At 39.6% G+C, this 20,626-nt stretch overlaps 3 protein-coding genes across 4 annotated transcripts; 2 read left to right on the top strand and 1 right to left on the bottom strand.

The window, feature by feature from the left end:
• Positions 1-78: 78 nt before the first annotated feature.
• LOC145493472 (protein SLC31A2-like) lies at positions 79-5,128 on the bottom strand. Of its 2 annotated transcripts, XM_081472949.1 has the most exons (4): positions 4,744-5,128; positions 2,897-2,963; positions 1,759-1,972; positions 79-1,422 (listed from the first exon to the last, which is right to left on the bottom strand). In XM_081472949.1, the coding sequence occupies exons 1-4, from the start codon at positions 4,744-4,746 to the stop codon at positions 1,182-1,184; spliced, it is 525 nt and encodes a 174-aa protein (XP_081329075.1). In that variant the 5' UTR covers positions 4,747-5,128; the 3' UTR covers positions 79-1,181. The 2 variants fall into 2 exon arrangements, with proteins under 2 accessions (XP_081329075.1, XP_081329083.1); XM_081472957.1 differs by having other exon boundaries at positions 2,162-5,128.
• Positions 5,129-6,202: 1,074 nt separating this feature from the next.
• On the top strand, positions 6,203-10,569 carry LOC145493609 (gamma-butyrobetaine dioxygenase-like). Its single transcript, XM_081473097.1, has 4 exons — positions 6,203-6,982; positions 8,884-8,989; positions 9,532-9,734; positions 10,197-10,569. Exons 1-4 carry the CDS (start codon positions 6,324-6,326, stop codon positions 10,531-10,533), a joined length of 1,305 nt encoding a protein of 434 aa, XP_081329223.1. The 5' UTR covers positions 6,203-6,323; the 3' UTR covers positions 10,534-10,569.
• Positions 10,570-12,675: 2,106 nt separating this feature from the next.
• On the top strand, positions 12,676-20,555 carry LOC145493617 (GDP-fucose protein O-fucosyltransferase 1-like). The gene is made up of 7 exons (XM_081473107.1): positions 12,676-12,896; positions 15,706-15,824; positions 16,576-16,699; positions 17,448-17,613; positions 18,320-18,515; positions 18,987-19,223; positions 19,925-20,555. The coding sequence occupies exons 1-7, from the start codon at positions 12,683-12,685 to the stop codon at positions 20,105-20,107; spliced, it is 1,239 nt and encodes a 412-aa protein (XP_081329233.1). The 5' UTR covers positions 12,676-12,682; the 3' UTR covers positions 20,108-20,555.
• The last annotated feature ends 71 nt before the right edge of the window (positions 20,556-20,626 follow it).

Below are 20,626 nucleotides of genomic sequence, written 5' to 3'. Positions count from 1 at the left end.
TTTTATAAGTCAAGACTTTGGAGACTGGTGTCCGAGAAAGTCAGAAACACTAATATTATCAAATGGCAGTAGTTGACAATAGGTCACAACAGCGCTGATGGGTTTACACTCGTTTCGTCAATTTTCCAAAATGTGCTGTGACAGTTATTAACTTCATTCAAGGGGTTTCGTATCAGGTTTCCTAGTCGGGGATAACTGTGACAAATATTAGCTTTTTAAGGCAAGCCTCCCAGTTTCCGTCCCGTTTCCCGTCCCTAGGAGGCTCTAGATTACGAGAGAAACCCAGAAATATGGCGCTTTTAGGAGGCTGCAGTAACGCGTGGCCCACGTATCTGGTGCGTCATATTTAAAGAAGCTACGTCACAGTCCGGCGGTGGATCTTGAAAAGTTTAGCTTAAATTATTCAAGTTTGTTGTTTTAAATCCGTGCTAATCTTCTCCATCCTTAACCATCCTTGTTCCTTTATAATTTAATATTATCTCTTTTCACTCTTGAGTGTTTTTCTATCTCAGTAAACTACTGTTCTCAGTTTTCCTTCAATTTAAAGGTAATTTTTGACGTGGCCAAAAAAACTAAAAAAAACCGCGATCGAGCTCCTTGAAAAGAATTGTGAATGTTTGCTGTTTTAGGTGAAACATCCTATAACCTCCTGGTGAAAATCTACACAGAAGCATATAACTTTTACCCGGGGATGTAGATGTGAATACCCGATGGATAACGCAAATGAAAACCAACATGTAAACCGCTGTTCGTTTAAATCCCTTTTGCATGCTTCTGCTTGAATAGGCTAGCATTAAACTAAGCACACATTTCATTTATTTTTATTTATTTTTTATTTATTTATTTAATTCATAACTACTTCATGCCACGGGAGTTATTTCGGCTCACGATCATCTCTTTGAAACACTCTTTGCTGAGGCCATAAAGACTTGGCATCGTGTCTTGATTAATGGAGAACTGCACCCTTTCCAGCAGCAAGACACTGAAGTTGCCTATCTACGTATTGTGTAAATTTAAATTCGAAGTCGGATGAACACGTGCAAATTCCACCGTGCTAATAAAAAATTGGCCACAACTGGGCCTGGAAAATGCGTCATTCACTTATTTTACGTTATTTTGTTCATTAAGTTATCCGATAAGCCATTTTCTTTTTATTTGCTTTCTTGTTATGACCGAGATTGTTACTTTGACAAGAACTGAAGTTCTTCCAAACCCAGCGTATTGTCGTTACTCCTTTTGAGCCTCAAGTTATCCGGGAACATTGCTGAGAAGGCCAAGTACCCTACTCCCGCCCCGGCAAGCACTGCGGCACCAAACCAGGCGTTATACGTCATCACTATTAACATCAGCACATATCCCACAAACACCTGCACTGTGTGAAGAAACGTTTGTAGAATGTGCATTTTACTATTCCATCTTGTGCTAAAAAAAAAAATAGTGAGAGCAGCTATCAGCAAGGATAAAAAAAAAAGGTACAAAACAAATGTCACTAATGTTTTATGTTTTCGTTATGCTTTGTTTTGTTTCATACGTCATGTAAACCGGCCCTAGCGACGATCTTACCATATAGCCATCAACAGAATAAAGCAAATTCGTTCCAAGGCTCCTCCCTTTTTGAGCTTTTCATGTGATCAATATTTCTTCTCTTTCCTCTCTATTTGGGAAACATCGCGTTCCTTACACTAATGAAGTGCTAAAAGTCTTGCTTTGCTTTGTACGAAACTAAACTAGAGGAGTAGTTCAGTAAATTATAGTCACCCCTTTCTAGGAAATCTAGCAGGATGCTGTTGCAGAGTCTCTTTAATGCTAGATGCGTCTTGGTTATCTGTGATATCTTCGCTTGTGGACCTTGATTTCCATAAGTCTTTGATTAAGAGACGGAGCGGTCTGCAAACAAGCCATTGCCTGAATATTTTGAGGCCTTCATACAGAGCAGTGATCAAGAATGTTGACAAACAAGCTCCAACAAAGACTGAAACAAGGAACAGGAAAAATCTCTTGAGTTTGAAGTCTAATCAACATGGAATTGATATAATTTGATTTGAACTCTTTTAAGACTGCACAGCAGCACGCAAAACAAAAAGATGACGAAAAAATCACAGAAATAGAATCATCCAATTAAATCAGCATGAGCTAGCAAATACGGTGTACATGTACTGACCCATTCAGTCTTCGTGCCCAGTGGCACATAAGCGCTTACGTAAGCACGGTGTAGAATAGAACCAAAGGTTATGGAAACTGGGTTATAAAGACCCCCACTTTTGCCATCATGAAGTGTCCTAAGAGCAAACAATCGCTGTTTGATGAAATCAGACATCAGCTAGTCGTATAATCATATTTGGCCTTTGCTTTGCGACAAATTATTTTCAGTCGCATAATCAGATCAAATTACCGCAAATCAGTTTAAACTTTTTACTGATTAGTTTGGGCGCTGGCTAGGGGCTGGTAGGGTTAAAGCACTTGTTCGAGCGTTTTTCAGCTGTTCCTGTTGAACGGTACCCTAGTCGAACACAATGCTCAGCTAATCAGATCAAAAATGTGTTTCGCCAGCCAATCAGATCGAACGTATGTTTCGCTAGCCAATCATATCAAACATATGTTTCGCCAACCAATCAGATCAAACATATGTTAAAGCCAGCCAATCAGGCGGCAAACATATGTTTAGCCAACCAATCAGAGCAACCCAGACTGCATGATTTGCCTTTGATTTTTGATTGGCTCATACCGCCATCAGTGTTTGTTGCCAGTGGCCGCGCTGTATAACCCTCATTTTGGTTTTACGATAGCTGTTGGCCTGAGACATATAAACCACTCAAAGGACATAAGCTTATGCTAAGCAGAAATGCTGGTTGTGAATCACTTCTCTGCGTGGTTCAATAATCAAAGTACAACTTACCTGTTGCTGAATTAAGTTTCCAGTTCTGGAATAAAAGAATTCCTTCCGTGCTCACATGAAACACCTCCTAAAAAATTATAACGTAAAAAAATTGGGTCAGGTAGCAGATCTCGGCTCGATACCGACCATTTTTTAGCTTCCTAATAATCGATCAGTGTTTTGTTTTATGGTTTTAAATGATGATTTAGTGGTTTTGCTTGAGCCGAGATCTGCAGGGGCCATGACTTCATACTCCCTAAAGTAAAAACGGAACGATTCAAACGGGCTATTGTAAACAGATGTCTTTTTAAATTTATTTCTTAAAATTTTTCTTGTAATACATATGATAGGTTTTTTCTAGTTTAGCTTAGTTTGTTATTGATTGTAAAGCCACACGTATCTTGTGACTGATTTCTTTATAAAGACTAAAGACTTCTACTATAGTAAGACCAGTTTATTTGCATCTTGTAAATTCTCAGCGAACCGTATGGTGTAGTTCCGTCAGTGAAGCAGAAGTTTGCGAGCCGCTCATTAGCGAAAAGAAAGTTATGCTTGTAATTAATGGGTTAAACTTCAAAGAACAGGGGCAATTATTTCCATGTCATTGATTAAACTATGAATAGTGTGTGGTTTCGCGGCATTTTCACCGGAGCAAGTATGGAGAACCGAAAGAAAACCGAAAGAAACCCTGCTACAATTTGATCGGGGAATAGAATTACAAGCCTACTGAGAGCTACACTAAAAGATCCGTTACTTTTAGTTTTCAACTTGGTTAAGCCGGATATCCAGCAGATGGCTAGGACGTTCGCAGTTCGTTCTTCGTCCTGTCTTCTCGTGTTGTGATCATCTTGAGCAAGACACTTTTCTCAAACAGTGCCTCAGGTTGTAGGAGGGGCAGCCTGAGGCAAGGCTGGGAAGTGACATGCGATGGACTTGCAGCTCATTTTTGGGAAGTAACAATAACCAAGTCGCTTCAGCTGACCTCTAAACCTATTTCCCCTCTAGGATGAAGTAAACTTTACTTTTAGGGTTTCGTTAAATACTTTTGCTGGTTACGAGCATGAGAAAGTGAACTGCATTGTCTCTATGACAACGGATAAGAGGCCGACAAATTTAGCGGCCACCGCTATTTATCTTCCTTTCTTCCGTCAAGTTGTTGCAACTATTAATTTCGGGTTTTCTCGTTACCATAACCCTTTCAGAAAGTTCAAAATATGTTAGCCTTTGTTACAGTCGCCCTCCCTGAAGTGATGGTTTTTCGATTTTTTCCTATCGGGGAGGGTGGCTGTAACAGGCTAAAATACGCCTTAGCTTACACGAACTCAAAACGCGAAGGTACATCAGGCAGCACCGGACCAGCTGACGATTTTCATATTTTCGTAATCTTTCTGTTTGTGCTTGTGGGAGCAGCGGGTTTCATGCGGCCCGCTTTCCTGGCTGTGTGAAACACGAGGAGATTTATGTGTTAGTATTGCAGGGAGAAATTAATGAATTGCCAATTATTCTTTGCATGAAATCAAAGTAGACTTCAGTCAAGATCGCTTGCATCGCAAGTGCATCTGCGATTAAATTGCTAAAAGAATGGTTTCTAAAACATAGTTAATAAAAAGAATATACTGTCCAAGAAACAACACGGTTACTAGCGTAAAGGAAACGTAAGAAATTGAATGTTTAGTATGATAAGTGAATTTTACGAAGGTTATTTTAATATGAAAATAATGATATTTCGGTTGACTGACCCGTTGAGTCCCTGTTCTATAGCAAAAATAATAGACACAAACGTCGTATTATTATATGCATGCGTATAATGAAGTCCGAAACCTTGGTTTATATTGAAACACATAGCGAAGTTTGAATTTCGTACTCACCATTTTATGTCAGTCAAATGTTTCTCCTTTATATATGAATAAGTGAAACCGCGACTTCAGCTGATCTTAGGAGGATCTATATGGATTTAGCTTTATACTTTGGGTCCTTTAGATAATAGCGTTCACCAGGGCGTTAATTAGAGAGAAACCCTAAAATCTAAAACGACACAGTGATTTGCAGAAGACCAAAACAGCGGCTGTGAAGTGAAATACTGTTTTCACACCGGTAACAGATGCAAAAGAACCACATAAAACAAAAACTTTCAACAGCTGTCACATGGGAAATTTACATGTCGACAGCCTTACTTGTCAATCATATGTTTTAAAACAAAGGTCTGGCTTTGTAAGGAATATTCGCCTCTGGTCAACAACCTCGGAAGTCAAATTCTGTCGACCGTATCGAGAATCTTTACAACGGAGAAGTGTAATAAATTTGAGCTGTTTTTTGCCTTCCCTTTTACCATGACATTGTCTTCCTATTCTAAACTTAAGTCCGTATCCAAACCTTCGAGTTTCTCTTCGCATTTTCGTTTTTTTTCGCTTTAAGTTCCTCCAAGGGGCCATAGTCTCTTGGTTCCTCGGTACGCTAGTCTTCATCTGGTCTGCGATGTAAGACATACTGTAATTTTCTTAAAAAGCGCCTTTTTCCAATACAGTTGTAGGCGAAAATATTCAACATTGACCAAGAGCTCTTGACAGCTTAACATTATGACTATCAGAGCCTCTATTGTTACAGTTCTTCAGTTAGAAGTGTCGCATGGCTCGGCCCTAATTAACGCCTTTCTCCATTAAGGATCGATTAGCGCCCTCCCCTGAGTTACCAAAAGTAAATTTGCGCCCTAGCGCTACGTATAACCAGATAACAATAAGGCGGGACTTAACCTAAAATTCTGTAAAAAAAATCGAAGTTTTGTTTTAACCGGAATTTAAATCTTGAGGTGTTGAAGTTTTATTTTCTCAAATCGAGTTATTTTTGCCTTTGACAAAAGATATTTTGAGAAGGATATGTCCTATTGAGCTGAAAATTTCAGGATTTGTTGTTCTGAGGAAGTTTTGTGTTTTAAGCGGGGAACTTTTCCATCCAGTGCATTTTGTAAAAGTAATGCATTGAAACGTAGACTAGATTTTCTGTATCAGATTTAACTGGTCACCATTTCATGTGTTTTTAACTTTTCAAAAATCTCTATGCTTAATACAGCAAGCTATTTGTCTTCTTTTAAAAAATGTAAAAATTATTCCTTTTGATCAGTCCTTGTAGGAGTTATCTTTCCTCAAAGTTCCCCTGCATGCTGCAGGTGGCCGATTTAATCAGCCGGGGTCAGTTCTAGGGTACAAAAATTTTTTTTTCGTAATCTTTGGTCTTTAGGCTTTCTTAAAATGTATACTTTATCGTGGTTTGGAATCAAATCTTAGGCACGAAAAAAGTTTGAAAAATGCTGTGTTTTTTTCCCACCTTAAAGTTCGCAAAGAATCTTGGGTGAAGACTGAGCCGTCACGCTGCGTCACACAAACAGTTTCGAATAATCATGTTCTCTCGCGTGAGCTAAGGCATCTATTGCACCATAGTGGTTGAAATAATCATGTTGTCTCGTGTGAGGCAACTTTGCAGGACCCAATTCATCAACCGTGCTCGATTGTTAAGCCAGAATTCGCACGTAGTAGGGGTGACCTCAGCTGCTCCGACCTCCAAGCCTCTGGTCCAAAAACTCGAAAGCAAAAGCGAACATGGAATGCTGCACGTGACATGGAGTAATAACTCAGTGAATCGTTACCCGTTTGCTTATCTTCGCGATATCTGCCGATGTCCCGAGTGCTTTCACGAGTCCTCTTTACAGCGTTCTTTTGACACTGTAGGCAAGTTAGATCTGAACATTCTGCCGGAAAAATACGAAGCTGCGCCCGATGGGGGTCGGATCATCATTACATGGCCCGACGGACACATCAGTACCTTTGAGTCAGAGTGGCTCCACTCGCGACGATTGAGCGAACGGAAAGGATCGAACAGTAAAAGATCTACTCTGAACAAAGACGGGGTGGAGTTCTGGAATGCTGAAAAGCTACAAGGCAAGATTCCGAAGAGCGATATTCACGAGATTATGGAGGATGACCGGGCCCTGTTCGAGTGGCTCAAGTCTTTGCATGGTGTAGGTATTGCACTCGTCACAAATACTCCTCAGCAGATTGGACAAGTAGAGAAATTGTCCGACAGAGTTGGACATTTTAAGACTACTCATTATGGGTAAGTGAAGGTTATTAATTTGATTGTCAGTAAAATTTGTTTCATAACCTGTAAGGTTATATGAGGTCGTGCTTTCGGTAACTCTGTCAACTTAACCCAATTAATCACTATTCTTATTATTATCAATTGGAAACTGAAGGGACGAAAAATATCTTTATGTAAATGTCACGGAGAAATAAAAAACAGTGAGAAAAATAGGCAGTGTTGTGCTATTAATGGTTAGATTTAACGCGGGATTATTCTTTATTAACGATTTGAACACACTTCATTTTTATTTTACCGCACAAGCGGGAGGTGGGGGGTGGGGGGAAGGAAGTGACTTCCGGGGAAGGGAGAGACGCGCTTTGTGATTGAATAAAATTTGGACTGTACCGGAGATTTTGTGACACGATTTCGCGCGCCACACTCTCGCGACGTAGTCGTCACTTGACTCCGGATAAAGCGGTGTAGATTAGTGCCTCCGTCGGGGTAAATGGGTACCGGTAAGTTTCTAACCCTGCGACACTTTCGATACGTTCGAATTTTGTCGCTTTTTAGTCAGTTACGTAGTTATAAATTATTTTTCCTATAGGCATAAAAAGAAATGAAACGAAAATGTCAAGTCAGAATGTAACATTTAGTAGACCACGAGTAGTCTCTCTTTCGCTTAGTCCTTCAAGCGAGACCTTAAACAAAAAAAGCCGCGTGAAATCCTAATTTCGCGTGCTTCTCGCGCGCAGGAGTTCGCGCGGCCATTTTTTCTCGCGGTTTTCTTTCACGTCACGCACGACGGACTACAAGCGAGAGAGGGACTACTCGTAGTCTAAAACTTCTAGAGAGAGTGAACGACAATTTATGTCAAAGTTTAGTGCTTGGTATATTAAAAGCTATTGAATTGGAACGCAGTTAGGTGAGCCTGAGATTCGAGAGCAGACCGGCGGTAAAATGCAGACCGAGGGTAAATGCAGACTGTAGACTGCAGACGTTCAAGTATATTTAACAGTTATTCCACGAACGCCCCCAAAATATAGAAAACTAAAAAAAATAAGAAATAAAAATAAAAAAACGCCCCCCAAAATTTGTAGAGCATGATATAAATAAACAATAACCTCCATTTCGCAAGAAAATATGCTAGGATACGCGGATATTATCTGTTCTGAAAACTGTGAGCTTTGAGGAACAGATAATGTCCAAGTGCAAATATCCAAGCATATTTTCGCGTCAAATGGAGGATATCGTGTTCATGATTATACTTCAAATATTTTTCGCAACCTGCGCAGTCTTGAAAATTGGGGAATATCACTCGGATATTCCGAGTGATATTCCCCAGTTTTAGCTAGGGCATATGCAGTCACGTGACACGTTTAGACCAACCGCACGCGCACGAAAATATTTGATGGATTATAATTGCTGATACACCATGATAGCTAAGCCAATGAAAACTCTTGAATTGCATTATCCAATGATCCAGTTTTAATGAATCGTGCTATTTATTATCGAGTGCAAGGCGCTAGCCGTAAAGAAACGGGGCTATTCAGGGTAATGGGAGTGTGTTTGCACTCCGGTTAGCCTGAATATAACTGTGGTCAGCCTGAATAACGCTCCGGTTAGCTGTCAGTGTTGGAAATGGCCGGTAACACTAGTCAGTCTTCATTTTATCCCCTGTGCGCAGTCTGCAGTCTGCAGCCCGCGGTGTGCGTTTTATGCTGACCGAAATATTTTGGGACTCTGCAAACCCCAGCTGAAAGTGGGTTTTAGTTGTTTTTCGAAGATGTGCCGGCGGCCGACCTTCATAACACGTCCTGTGATTTTTCAAGCTTTTTCATAATAGCTCTGTAGCTCCGTGGAATGCTCTTCTCTTCAACTTTGTGCCATGTGAAAGATAGAAAACTAAAAACGGTTCTTTCTTGTTTGCCTTTCAGCCATCACTTTGAAGTAAAGGCGAAGTACGATGCTAACAACTTGGCATACACTTCTAATTTCCTGCCGTTACACATTGACTTGCCTTATTACGATTACATACCAGGAGTAAGGGGCAGTTTATTGGTTGATAATTTACGACAGTCATTCTTTTACATCAAAACAGGGAATTGAATGGTAAAACGAATTAAGGCTAACGCAACGCCAACGAGACTCGAAACGCCCGGATAACGCCCCTAATCTCACAGTGAGAGATGTCTGCGGTCAATGCGAGAATGTTCGCGCTGAAAAAGTTTGTCTCTTCGAACAGGTTCATGCTGACGCAGTCGTCACGTTATCCATGTCGCTTCATGTAAGGGAAACCAGCTTAAGTCCCGTTGGTTGTGGGTCACTAGGTGATAACCTAACTTGAGTTTCTCTCTTCACTATCTCTCTCTAAATCGTTCACAGGAAATGGGAAACGTTGACATTTTAGATTGAATGACATGAGCAATTAGAACTGTTTGATAGCCTGGGGCGCGACCTTTGGAAGGTTTGGCGGGAGGGTGGTACCAATTTAAGGTCCTTTAAGGCTAATTGGTTGTGATTCCGACAAAGGGCTGAGAGGAATTGAAATAGTTAAAATATTCTTTCAACCTGATCTGTTTTAGGTTCAGTTGTTGCACTGCATTGAACAAGCCCCTGGGAATGGAGGCGCGAACCAGTTCGTAGATGGATTCCATGTTTCACTGGAACTACAACATAAACACCCGGAAAAGTTTGATCTCCTGACAAAGGCACGATTCCAGTTTGTCGATGTTGGAAAAGACATGTTTGGAGAATTTGACTATCAATTTGCACGCAACACAATCGAGTAAGTTGCCAGAATAACAATACATGCCTTACATGGCATTCTTCCATTATTGGGTGGAAAACTTTGTTGAGTTGCGTCAGAGGGTTAATGTGACTGAAAACAGTAAGTTTATTATAACCTTGGAGTAGACTATTGTTTGGGTCTTCACCCTTCGTTCGACGCCTTTTCCATTCTTTTGATGCATCGTGCTTGACGACACAAACAACAGCTGCTAAGGAAAGTAAATTAACTTGAACTGTAATCAAGGTGAATCGACAAAATGGACCGACGACAAAAAGTTGGTCTTTATTCTCTATACGGAACCAGGAAATAGACCCCCTTACATGAAAGGATTAGGTTTATAAATCTACTTTCGAGCCTTAACGAGGACAAATAACATCCAAGCTGTTACGTTTTAATGGCCAGGCAGTATTATAGGAGGGGTTTGAAGGACTAATAGTTTTCTTTTGCCTGTCATGACAGGTTGGACGAAAACAACCAAATCGCACGGTTTGCTTTTAACAATCATGTGCGTGACTCCATAATGCTTACTGCCTCCCCAGAGGAAACTGTTCGACTTTACGAAGCTTATCTCACGCTCGGCAAAATGTTAAGAGACCCAGCCAATCAAATCGAGCACAAAATGGTGCCTGGTGATATGATCTCTTTTAACAACAGCCGTGTGCTGCATGGAAGATCAGCGTTTACAGTAACTGGGCAAGGAAGTCGCTTTCTCAGTGGAATCTACATGGACTGGGACATGATGTACTCCCGTATGAGAAGACTCGCTAAAAAATTCAACATTCCATTTAATGGCTAGAGAAACAGTCGTCTTAAGACAATTGTTAAATCCGAAGATCATTCTTTGAAGGTTTATTTCGGGAATCATATAGTTTTGCTATAAAGGGCTCTCTTATACCAACGGAACTATCCATATGATAATATTAGTGAGTAAATACAGAAAAGAGGGAAATTAAAAGAAAAGAATCATTTCCTTCGCTCTTGCAATTTCATTCCTGCAGGACGGGCGAACTTGAACGACTTTTGTCACTAAGAAAGCTTGTTTTTTTTTTCTTTCTGTTTTTCGATCGCATATCATCGTGTTAGACTCGTAGTCGAGAAGAGTATTGCTACTTTATGCAGGTGGATGCTCCACAGGTTTTCTTCAGCAGACCAGAAGCCGGTAACCTTGAGTGGACCCTGCCTATTGCCCCTTTCTTGGACCCTCAATTGTGAGAGTTCCTGAAGTTTCCAAGCTTAGGTTAACGGCCATCAAAGTAGGTCCTGAGGGGTGACTAGGTGTGGAAGAAACATGACATCACCTTCCTCTTAGGTCCCTTATGATCGCTTGACTTCATCATGCATGAGGCATTTAATATAATTTTTTTTCTCTTTGTCTCACTAGATCGGTTTTTGTACTGTACAACAAAACATAAGGTACTGGTATAGCAGTTGGTCTCCAATCTGACTGTTAAAACAATGGGCGAATTGTAAGTGCGTAAAGAAAATCTTTTCTAGCTTGCCTGCGTGGCAGGCGTTAAACGGGGGAGGGGAAGGCAAAACGCGTTTTAATTTTTGCCTCCCTACCCCTTCCCCGTTTTTTAGCCTGCGCGACAGGCGTTCATTTCCAAGCACTTGAAGGGAATGAATTTAAAAACTGCGAACGAGTGCGAAACAATAAGGAGTAGAGGGAGGGGGTGGGGCAAAACATGATTCCTTTCCTCCTCACCCCTCCCCCTTCTTCTACATTTTTTGCTCACCCCCTCATCCCTTCACCCCGTTTGTTCGTTCGCTTCCTCGATCTTCCCGACTGGAAAATGGAAAGGAAACGTCTGCTAAATCTAGAAGATCTCTAGAAGATCACGGAAGACTTTATCGAATTTGGCTTCTCCGAGCTAGCCACGCACCAACACAGCGGTCAAACGTCTGCGCATGTGCGGGCAATCGAGCAACTTAAAGGCGGTTAAAATTTTTTCATGACATTGTTGTTTTCGTGGATCATCGGCATCCTATAAATGACATTTTCCTCGTTATTTATATATTTGTTTATGTTTTAGCCCGCACAACGAGAGCTAGCAGAAATTGTTCTACCTTCTACTTGTTGCAGGTCTTTCTTTTCCGCGGTATGTATTTTCCGTGCTCCTTGAATTTTTTGTTCGCCTGGACTTTGCATTTAGTGCACCAGTTTTTCCCAGCTTTATAGTTTAGAAAAGATTTTCCCACCTGGTCAAAGACCAGGTACAGGAGGTTTGGGATCGGTATTTTGGCCAGCTATGCCCCCATGACGATGGACATGAACATCGTTAGTTGTTTCCATTCATCTCGCTCCTGTGTTTCAGACAAAGCCAGGATCCGGAAGGAATCCCCACAGTCCTTACCAAAATTTTTCCAGCTCGTCTGAGCAAAGCCGAATCACTGCAATTGTCTTTTTCTTCTCCCATTTTTCCTTCTTTTATACACCGTTTGTCGTCCGTTTCCGGCGTCACGCATCGTATGATTAATAAAAACAAATAAAAATATACTACGCCGTCGGCTCGTAGCATGACACGGGTTTTCAAGACTTATAAACTTTTTTGGTAAAGCTCAAAACAAAATGGTAAATCAACAGAATACCGGTAACTGAGTAAACTTTGTGTCTGAAAAGTCTTAAGTTTTCCTTTTACCTGCTTTCTTTTCCTTTTACAGATTTCTATGAACTTTTTAATTTTTTTAGTAAATTTTGCGTGACACCGGTTGTTTCCCATGTTTTCCTTCAAATTTTTGCGCGGGAAATTGGCGCGCGGCTGCCAAAATATGTACCCATTTGCGCATGCCCGGCGTTTGACCGCTGTATTCCACGCACCAACGCTTGATGCGTTATGAATCATGTACGGGTGGCCAGCGGTCACCTGTTGAACACGTTTAGAATTCGTGTAACCTACCTCTTGGTGTAAACTTGTGTCAACTGCACGTGAAGCTGTAGATCGATAATGTTTGCGAAGAAAAATTTGACTTTTTTCTGTCCGTGGATATCACTCTTCATTTCACTCTTAGCAATTTCACCTCGTTGTCATGCTGAAGATCATTTAGGCGAAGATCTAGACGAGAAAATCGCTTTTGTGGCGGGACAGCAGCAGCCGATGTCATTTGCTCCAGCCTCAGCAAATCATTCCACGGGATACATTGTTTATTGTCCATGTATGGGTAAGTTACCATAATGCTTTGAACACACGTGGATCATAATTTACTTGAGATAACAATATGTATTTATAAATCAAAACATTCACGTTATTTTGATTTCTTCATTACGGTAATCTCAAGTGGTTTGGAGTAACTTGGCAAGCTTAATTGATATCAGCTGATAATGTTTATTCGAGATAAGCTTAAATTAAAAAGATGTGGAAAATATTGGTAATTCAATAATCCTTAACATCAACAAATTAAAATGTTTTCCATTTACGTAGGTTACTGTTCCTCGGTTAGGTGCTGATCGCGGAGAATATTTTTAAGGGGGGTGTTTACAAAGCCACGTGGCAGGCTGCTTTAGGTCGGTATCAGATAGAAACACTTAGAAAAATTCCATGACGTAATGTTAACCTCTGACATAGCCTAAGTCAAAACCATGTTGGGAATTTCTAAGGAAGGAAGAACCCAGAACAAGACCTTGCTTTTAGAAATTATAGCAAACAACTTAGTGGCAGATCTAGGGGAGGCGCCCCACTTATTTTGGGTGAAAAAAGAAGAAATGACTGAAGGAAGAGAAGCCGGCAGGGCAAGTAAAACTAAACTGGGCGCTCCCCTTAGCTCAAAGTCTGGTTTCAGTCTGAGTTCAACACCTCACTCAGCTGCAATTTGGCCAGATATATTTGTTGTTGCTAGATATTATTGACAAGCTTTGTTATTTCATGTTGTTTAATATAACAGAGATTTTAAACTTTCAGATATTAACTTTTATTGATCTAGTTTGAGTTGAAAAATTTCCTGTACACTTGAGGTGTCTCATACCAGTGACTGGTAGTACTCATAATTTAAATCCAATTTTAAACTTAAGTAAGCAGTGACTGCAAGACCTTTGCTCTCTGATATGTATTTCATTATGTCTTAAATCCGAGTGCAGACCTTTTATTGCATTAAGATAACTTTTTTACTCAACTTGCCCAGTGGCCAACATGTTTGCTCGACAGGTAGTATTAATTATTTAGCCTATATGCACCCTGAAAATAAACTTTCCACCTTTTTTTCTCTATTTTCATATTTAAATAACTAATATGTTGTGTATTCAATTTGATGCAGGTAACTTCTCAGAAATTTGAATACTTACACTGTAAGTTTGAAATTGGCAAGGTCACACCTAATGCAAGCTGTTGAGTAATTTTCAGTTAGTGAAGACTTTCAGTGCTGATGAATGGTACAATTTGATTGATCAAAGTGCAGTACAAAAAATGAGTGGTGAATGGATAGACTACCTGTATTTCGCTAAATTTTAAATTTATTAGTTACCCTCCCTCTCCCACACAGTCAAACTATAGCCTTATGGGCTGCCACTCTGAGTTAAGCTCTATCTCAAATTATGTGCTCCTGGGAAATAAATAGTCCTCATAGCCAGAAGGTTTAAGAGTGGATTTACATTGCTTCCTGATTGCAAGTCATCAGTTATACATGTATTATCAGTTTGACAAGAAAGGTATATTGTTAAATTATTGAGGGGGTCCTAAGGCGGGTCTGAAAACCGCAAAACCGCACAGAAATATGCCAAGAAACCGCAAACCGCATCAGATTTTTTCCTGAATACCGAAACCGCTTGTACATAGAGGCCACAATATGATTGTTGACGTCAGAAAGACTTGTGATATATTCTGATAACATTGTACGTTAGTATTAAACATACTATCATAATGCTAACGGTATATTGTACTACACTGTTATACTCTATTTACTACTAACCAAATGCCAAGTATGTGGGTCATGTACTTGAACGAGTACTGATATCTCCCTTGACTTTGAAAAACTCTGTCACTGATCCTGTACGTCTTGCATTGGGTGACTGATTACCTTGGACGACCCTGTGCTAGATGTGGAACGCGGAATAAATTTTACTTCTGGAATTGTGACCTTCTTGTCTCGTACAGAGTTCACGTTCAGTGGAGAAGACGATTGTTAATTGCAAACCACAGAGTTAAACTGTAAGCTGATATAATGAACCCTGATGTGTTGTAAAACAAAACACTTGGCTGGCGCATGCAAAACAACCGGATACCGACCACCTGCTGACTGTTCTAAAGAGTGTTATCACCGCAGACATTTTTTTTTTTTCATCGAAAACTGTGACTTAAAGGTTGTAATAACCACAAACCGCTTCATGTTTTGAAACCGCAATACTGCGAGTTAAAACGAAAATTACCGCAAAACCGCACCAAAAATAACGCAAAACCGCATCACCGCAAACCCTTACACCCCCCTCATTATTGTTAGGAAATTAAGACAGACAGCTTTAAAAAAATCAGCAAGACAAACTTATGCCATTTGTTAACTTTACAACAAATCTTTAAACAGGGATCAGTCATAACTCACTGAAAGTGTTCACTCAGTGCACTGAATGCAAATTCTGGGTAACCAATCACAAGTGATTGTGTGACAGACTGTTAACACGTAACTAGGAGAACTTGCCCAAATGGGAAACAGATATGGCGGAAGCATGCGAGGAACCTTCTTCAGAGATTTCTGAGAGAACAGAATAGCATATGAATGCAATGTAGCTTGGCTGCCATTTTGTACAATGCAGGTGTCACCTGTACGTCACAGTAATTTTTGTAGGAAAGGCATATCTAAAAATCTACTTATGAAAATGGCAGTGCATGAATATAATATCAGGGGAAGTTGCATGCTTTGGGTAATGGGCTCCTGATTATGGATAGAAAATAAATTGTATGCCACCTTTTCAAATTCTCTCATTGGTGCCCACTAGTTTAGCTTCTAAATAATACATCATGTCCTTTATTTTTTTCTCAATTAGGCAGGTTTGGAAATCAAGCAGACCAGTTTTTAGGATCTTTAGCATTTGCAAAGGGGTTGAAGCGAACTCTTATACTACCCCCCTGGATAGTGTATCCAAGCCATAAAATAGGTGGTTCTGTAAGTTAACTTTATCATTGTGATGCTTTTCCTGAAACTATCTAAATAAATACATATAAATGTATTCATGCTTACAAATTTATATTCTTAACATGTTCACTCACTTAGGTCTTTTAATAATCACAGTGTGGAATGACGTTGGGAGGTGCTTTTTGTACCTATTAGGGGTTAAAATTGGTGTTGTGGTACCTCCTAGAGTGTAAAAGTCAAAAGTGACCACTGCTAGAGAGTTATCGAGGTACCTTTTAGGGTACCGAGTAAGAAAATAAAACAAGCACTATATATAACTTACTCTATAGCTATGATTAAAATATCAGTTGATCTGTTCTTTTAGAATTGATATCTCTTAGGGGTGATTCAAATGACTTTTTGGTCCTTTTTAGGGGTTCTTTTGAAATTTTCCCACAAGCATCCCTGTTTAACTTTTATATGGTAGTCCCTCCCTGGAATGGTTTTCTGGATAAATTTGGGTTTTTGTTAAGCCTATATGCTGGTAATGTTCTTATAGAAACTTACAGCATCTTTTTCAAATGATTGCATCCTATTAAAAAGAAAATTCCATGCATGAATCCACCCTCATAATTCTGAAGGAGAATTAAGTGTGATAATGTGGCCTTGTGTACTTCAAATATCTTCTATCACCCACTATGGAGCTACTTAATGTGAGAGATTTAAAAACTACATGTATTTAAGAGCATTTTTTGTGTATTACTGTTACATTAATTTAATATAGAATATATTTTTCTCACAGGATAGAGTGCCTTTTGATGACTGGTTTCTTGTTAAGCCTCTTGAAGCTTATCACAATGTTATTACGATGGAGACATTTATGAAAGACATTGCACCGAGAGTATGGCCACCTGGACAGCGGATAGGTTGTATTCTGTTTTGCCACAATTACACTATTCCTTTCATTCTTAACCCCTTAATTTATTTGTTTTAAAAACAAGCTAGAGTGTAAGAGCATTTTTACATTCAAATACATGTAGGTATAATAACAGATATCTTCACAATTGCTGAAGGTTGATCTGCCTTAAATAATTTCAGTTTGCCTGCAAATCAAGTTTTTGAGGGAAAACAATTATCATGAATTTTTCTCTTGGATACTAATTGGACAAAATTGGTCCTGACATGTGACCAAAGAATTTATTTAATAATATATTACTATCTATAGCCAGTTTAAAGCTGAGTAACAAAGAATACCATAATGTACAAAAAATTTAATATTATGGTATGACATATTTGATAGGTAAATGTCTTTCACATCTACTATTCATATGTTCTAAGCTTGTGAATGTAAATTTTATTGAAACCTGTCACCCAGCCAATCATTAATTAAAATAAATATTTGGTCACTTCCAAGATTTTAAGGTTAATATTGGCTGGCCAACTTCAGTGGTACGATAAAATACTTCATTAGGAAACGTTTACAGAAAGAAATTGGCACTGTGAAACTATTGAAAATAGTTGCAGACTTACAAGCTCTCTTTTTCTGTGTAACTATAGTTCAGCTTTAGTTTGTTCAGAACATTTTCTGAGCACCTCACAATATATCGATATTATAAAGAGAAATCAGACTGCTGATTAACGATTTACTCTTAACTTTATGATGGTCTTTCACAGGTTTCTGTTACTCGTTTCGAGATAATCAAAGGTGTGGAATGAAGGATGGGAATCCTTTTGGTCCCTTCTGGGATCACTTTCATATTAATTTTGACGACTATCGGGAACACTCTGGGTTGCTGTGGAATACAGACCAGGACTGGGCCAGGGATGGATGGGATACAAGGTAATTGGTTGTTCTGTGTCTTTTTAAGTAAAGATGTGAGGGATTTTTTTACTCAGTTTGATAATTTGATTAAATGGGGATATGTATGTTGATAAATTATTAAGAGCCTTGTGTTCAGACATTTTGGAAATTCACCATGTCTAGTACATTTTGTATCAAAACAAATATTTTCTAGTTTTGTACAACTACTCATGGAATCCTTTATGTGAGTTTGTTTAAAGGAAATATCTAAGGGTAAAATTTATGGGACAGATCTTGACCTGGGATGCACATCCCTGCCTTTTGCTAAAAAAAAAGTCTTAAAGGGCTGGAATTCTCCCCCCCCCCCCCCTCCCCCACCACCCCGTCTTTTGTTGGGATTAAAGGGCTAACCTTCACCAGCTTTCACTGCAAGACATCTCTGTTGTGAACAAGAAATAAAAGGGCCTACCATTTCACTTCATCCACCCTTGTCCTGCCCGTCTTTGAGCATATCTGGATTTGTCACCAACGTTTCCCTTGAAAGAATTAAATTCAGTGGAGTTTGTTTCTCCCCACAAATGTGAGTGGACATTTGTCAGAATTGAGGCGAATACTGTAAGAGGGCCCCCAAGTATCTCTAGCTAAAACTTTACTTACACCACATTCCTTTTGTGTAGCAGTGCCTTTTCATTCTTTTATGGATGATCTCATTTATAGGTTATATCGTTTGTTGACTGGTTTGTAGATTCCCAGTGTCAGAATATCCTGTAATAGCATTGATGGGAGCCCCTGGTTCCTTCCCGGTGCATGAAAAAGACAGGTGGCTACAGAAGTTTGTTCAGTGGTCAGTGAAGATCGAAAAGAAAGCAAAGGAGTTTTTAACCAGCATCCTGCAGAACGAACCATTTGTTGGTATCCATCTTCGTAATGGCATAGATTTTGTAAGTATAGCTGGATGAAGTAGGTGCTGGGGCCAGGTTTGCTTTCTAAAATACATGTACACTAGACTGTGGGAAGGCCCCGTCTGGAAGAGGTCCTTTTTAAGGCTGGGAGTACATTAAAGGGCAGGGATTTCACGAGCTGAAGGAAAGAAAAGGGTATTAAGAAAATCGCTTTTAAGGTGTTTTAGGGGCCACTCAATTCAAGGTTTTAGAAAACTTAATCAGTGTGTATAATTGAACGAACAGAGTGCAAGCAATAATCCCTGTTTATGTGATCTCCAAAGAAGAATTAAAGAAAGCAAAAGAAAAAGCGATGCACAGTTTTCACGAGGCCAGATCCAAGAGAATTGACAAAATCTCGAATTCAAAATTTAAAGAACTGTCATATTGATTTCATTTAAATTGTTTTATGGTCTTCAGTTCCTTTTTAGTCTACAATAACGCTATTCATGTGACAACCTTTCTTTCCAGGAAAGAGCTTGTGAGCATGTGAAAGACCCACACACCACTTCCTTCTTTGCGTCACCGCAGTGCATCCAGCCTGGCTCCAACAAGAAACTCACTTACGAGATGTGCTTTCCACCAAAGAGTGAAATCCTCAAGAAAACGAAAAAGATTGTGAAGAAAGCTAAAGCAAAAAGAGTATTTGTTGCAACGGATAATGATCCAATGATAAAGGAACTCTCAAACGCTCTGAAGTCGTTGAAGGTATGTAACTGTTTCGTTTGTTTTGAACAACGGCGGTAGGGTGTGGCCGAGATATCTGCAGGTGCGGTATTTCATTCCAGCTCAGTTTCTTGTCAAGATGCGGTTTGTGTTTAATCATCAGAACTCCTCACTTCAAGAATGGAACATTGAATGAAGAATGACATGAAATTTCCATCGGAAAAGTTCTTACTTTGTTTTTGGGAGAAATGTGGGACCGATAGCATCGGAGAGACTGGTAGAAACCAGAACACGAAACCGACTGACCAAAACTGAGGGACGAGAAACGTTGGTATAACAAAGACATTGCTGAATATCGTCCATTAACAAACCACAGGACCGGTTGGGACTGCTCACTGTATTACCTACAAACTAGCTGTAACAGCCCACTGTAAAAGGCTTTTTTCACCCTTTATTGCAAGCACTTTTCTACCGACTTATACCAACACAGGAAAACAAAATTGGTCGGTGGTCGAACTTTGAATGTGATTCAAACCACACCGACACCAGTGAGTCACTAACGACACTAAATCCTTTTTGGGACTTGTACCCTTACCCAGACCATAAGACCAGATGAAGTGCTACAGGCTTGGTTTACTTGTAAGACTTCTGGTGCACCAATCGAAATCGTAAACTTATTGTTACATCTCACCCTTTGGATATATATTTCTTTCTCGTGACAATAATTGATCTTGTCATTGCAGGTGTCTGTGCACAGGAGAGATCCTTCAGATGAAATCAGTGATCCAATAGTGGAGTTAGCTGTATTAACCATGGCTGACCACTTTATAGGAAACTGTGTGTCGAGCTTCACTTCGTTTGTGACACGCTATCGTGCAGTAAACGATAAACCAACATCATTCTGGGCTTTTAAGGATGAAAAATAGATCTCGTGAACCGTTCAATTTTGACATGCTTACAAGGCGTACTAAGAAAATTTCTAAGAAAATTCACAACAACAAAAGTATTACTTCAATAGCGTTTACTGCCAAAAATATCAAAGCTGCGAGCAGACTACTTTCTTGGATAGAATTATATTGAAGGCGAAATTGAACAAAAAATCAAACAAAGGGCCTGATTTGAAACTATGGGAGTCGGAGAACACGGGAAAGACACATGCGGAAGTCTCATGATTTAATTGAAGCTCTACTTCTGTTACTGTACTACATGATGTATCCAATGCCAACATCTCCGGCTGAAGTCAGCAAAAGAATGCGCCCAGCTCGGTTATTTATATAGTACATTTTAAAACTTAATATAACGTATATTTATAGATAGGGGCTTCTCGGCAATGAAGCCAATGACATTGTGCAAATAAAATTCGATTTTTCAATATATCAGAGCACCGTATGCAACAAGTCGTGTATACATATTAACGTATGTTTGTGCCTGTACCACAAGGTAGT

Source organism: Orbicella franksi, chromosome 1 (assembly GCF_964199315.1).
Source record: "Orbicella franksi chromosome 1, jaOrbFran1.1, whole genome shotgun sequence".
NCBI classification, from domain to species: Eukaryota; Metazoa; Cnidaria; class Anthozoa; order Scleractinia; family Merulinidae; genus Orbicella; species Orbicella franksi.
Note: the sequence above shows the minus strand (reverse complement) of the source record. Positions and strands in the feature narration are given on the sequence as shown.

Excerpts from the sequence above, each read along its gene's own strand:
- LOC145493472 (XM_081472949.1), bottom strand. Across the intron at positions 1,973-2,896 it reads GAAACTTAATTCAGCAACAG|TCTTTGTTGGAGCTTGTTTG; the intron begins GTAAGTTGTACT and ends TCCTTGTTTCAG. Across the intron at positions 1,423-1,758 it reads GCTAGATTTCCTAGAAAGGG|CACAAGATGGAATAGTAAAA; the intron begins GTGACTATAATT and ends TTTTTTTTTTAG.
- LOC145493609 (XM_081473097.1), top strand. The coding sequence starts at position 6,324 with ATGTTGTCTCGTGTGAGGCAACTTTGCAGGACCCAATTCATCAACCGT. Across the intron at positions 6,983-8,883 it reads TTTAAGACTACTCATTATGG|CCATCACTTTGAAGTAAAGG; the intron begins GTAAGTGAAGGT and ends TTTGCCTTTCAG. Across the intron at positions 9,735-10,196 it reads TTTGCACGCAACACAATCGA|GTTGGACGAAAACAACCAAA; the intron begins GTAAGTTGCCAG and ends CTGTCATGACAG.
- LOC145493617 (XM_081473107.1), top strand. The coding sequence starts at position 12,683 with ATGTTTGCGAAGAAAAATTTGACTTTTTTCTGTCCGTGGATATCACTC. Across the intron at positions 17,614-18,319 it reads AGGGATGGATGGGATACAAG|ATTCCCAGTGTCAGAATATC; the intron begins GTAATTGGTTGT and ends ACTGGTTTGTAG. Across the intron at positions 19,224-19,924 it reads ACGCTCTGAAGTCGTTGAAG|GTGTCTGTGCACAGGAGAGA; the intron begins GTATGTAACTGT and ends TTGTCATTGCAG.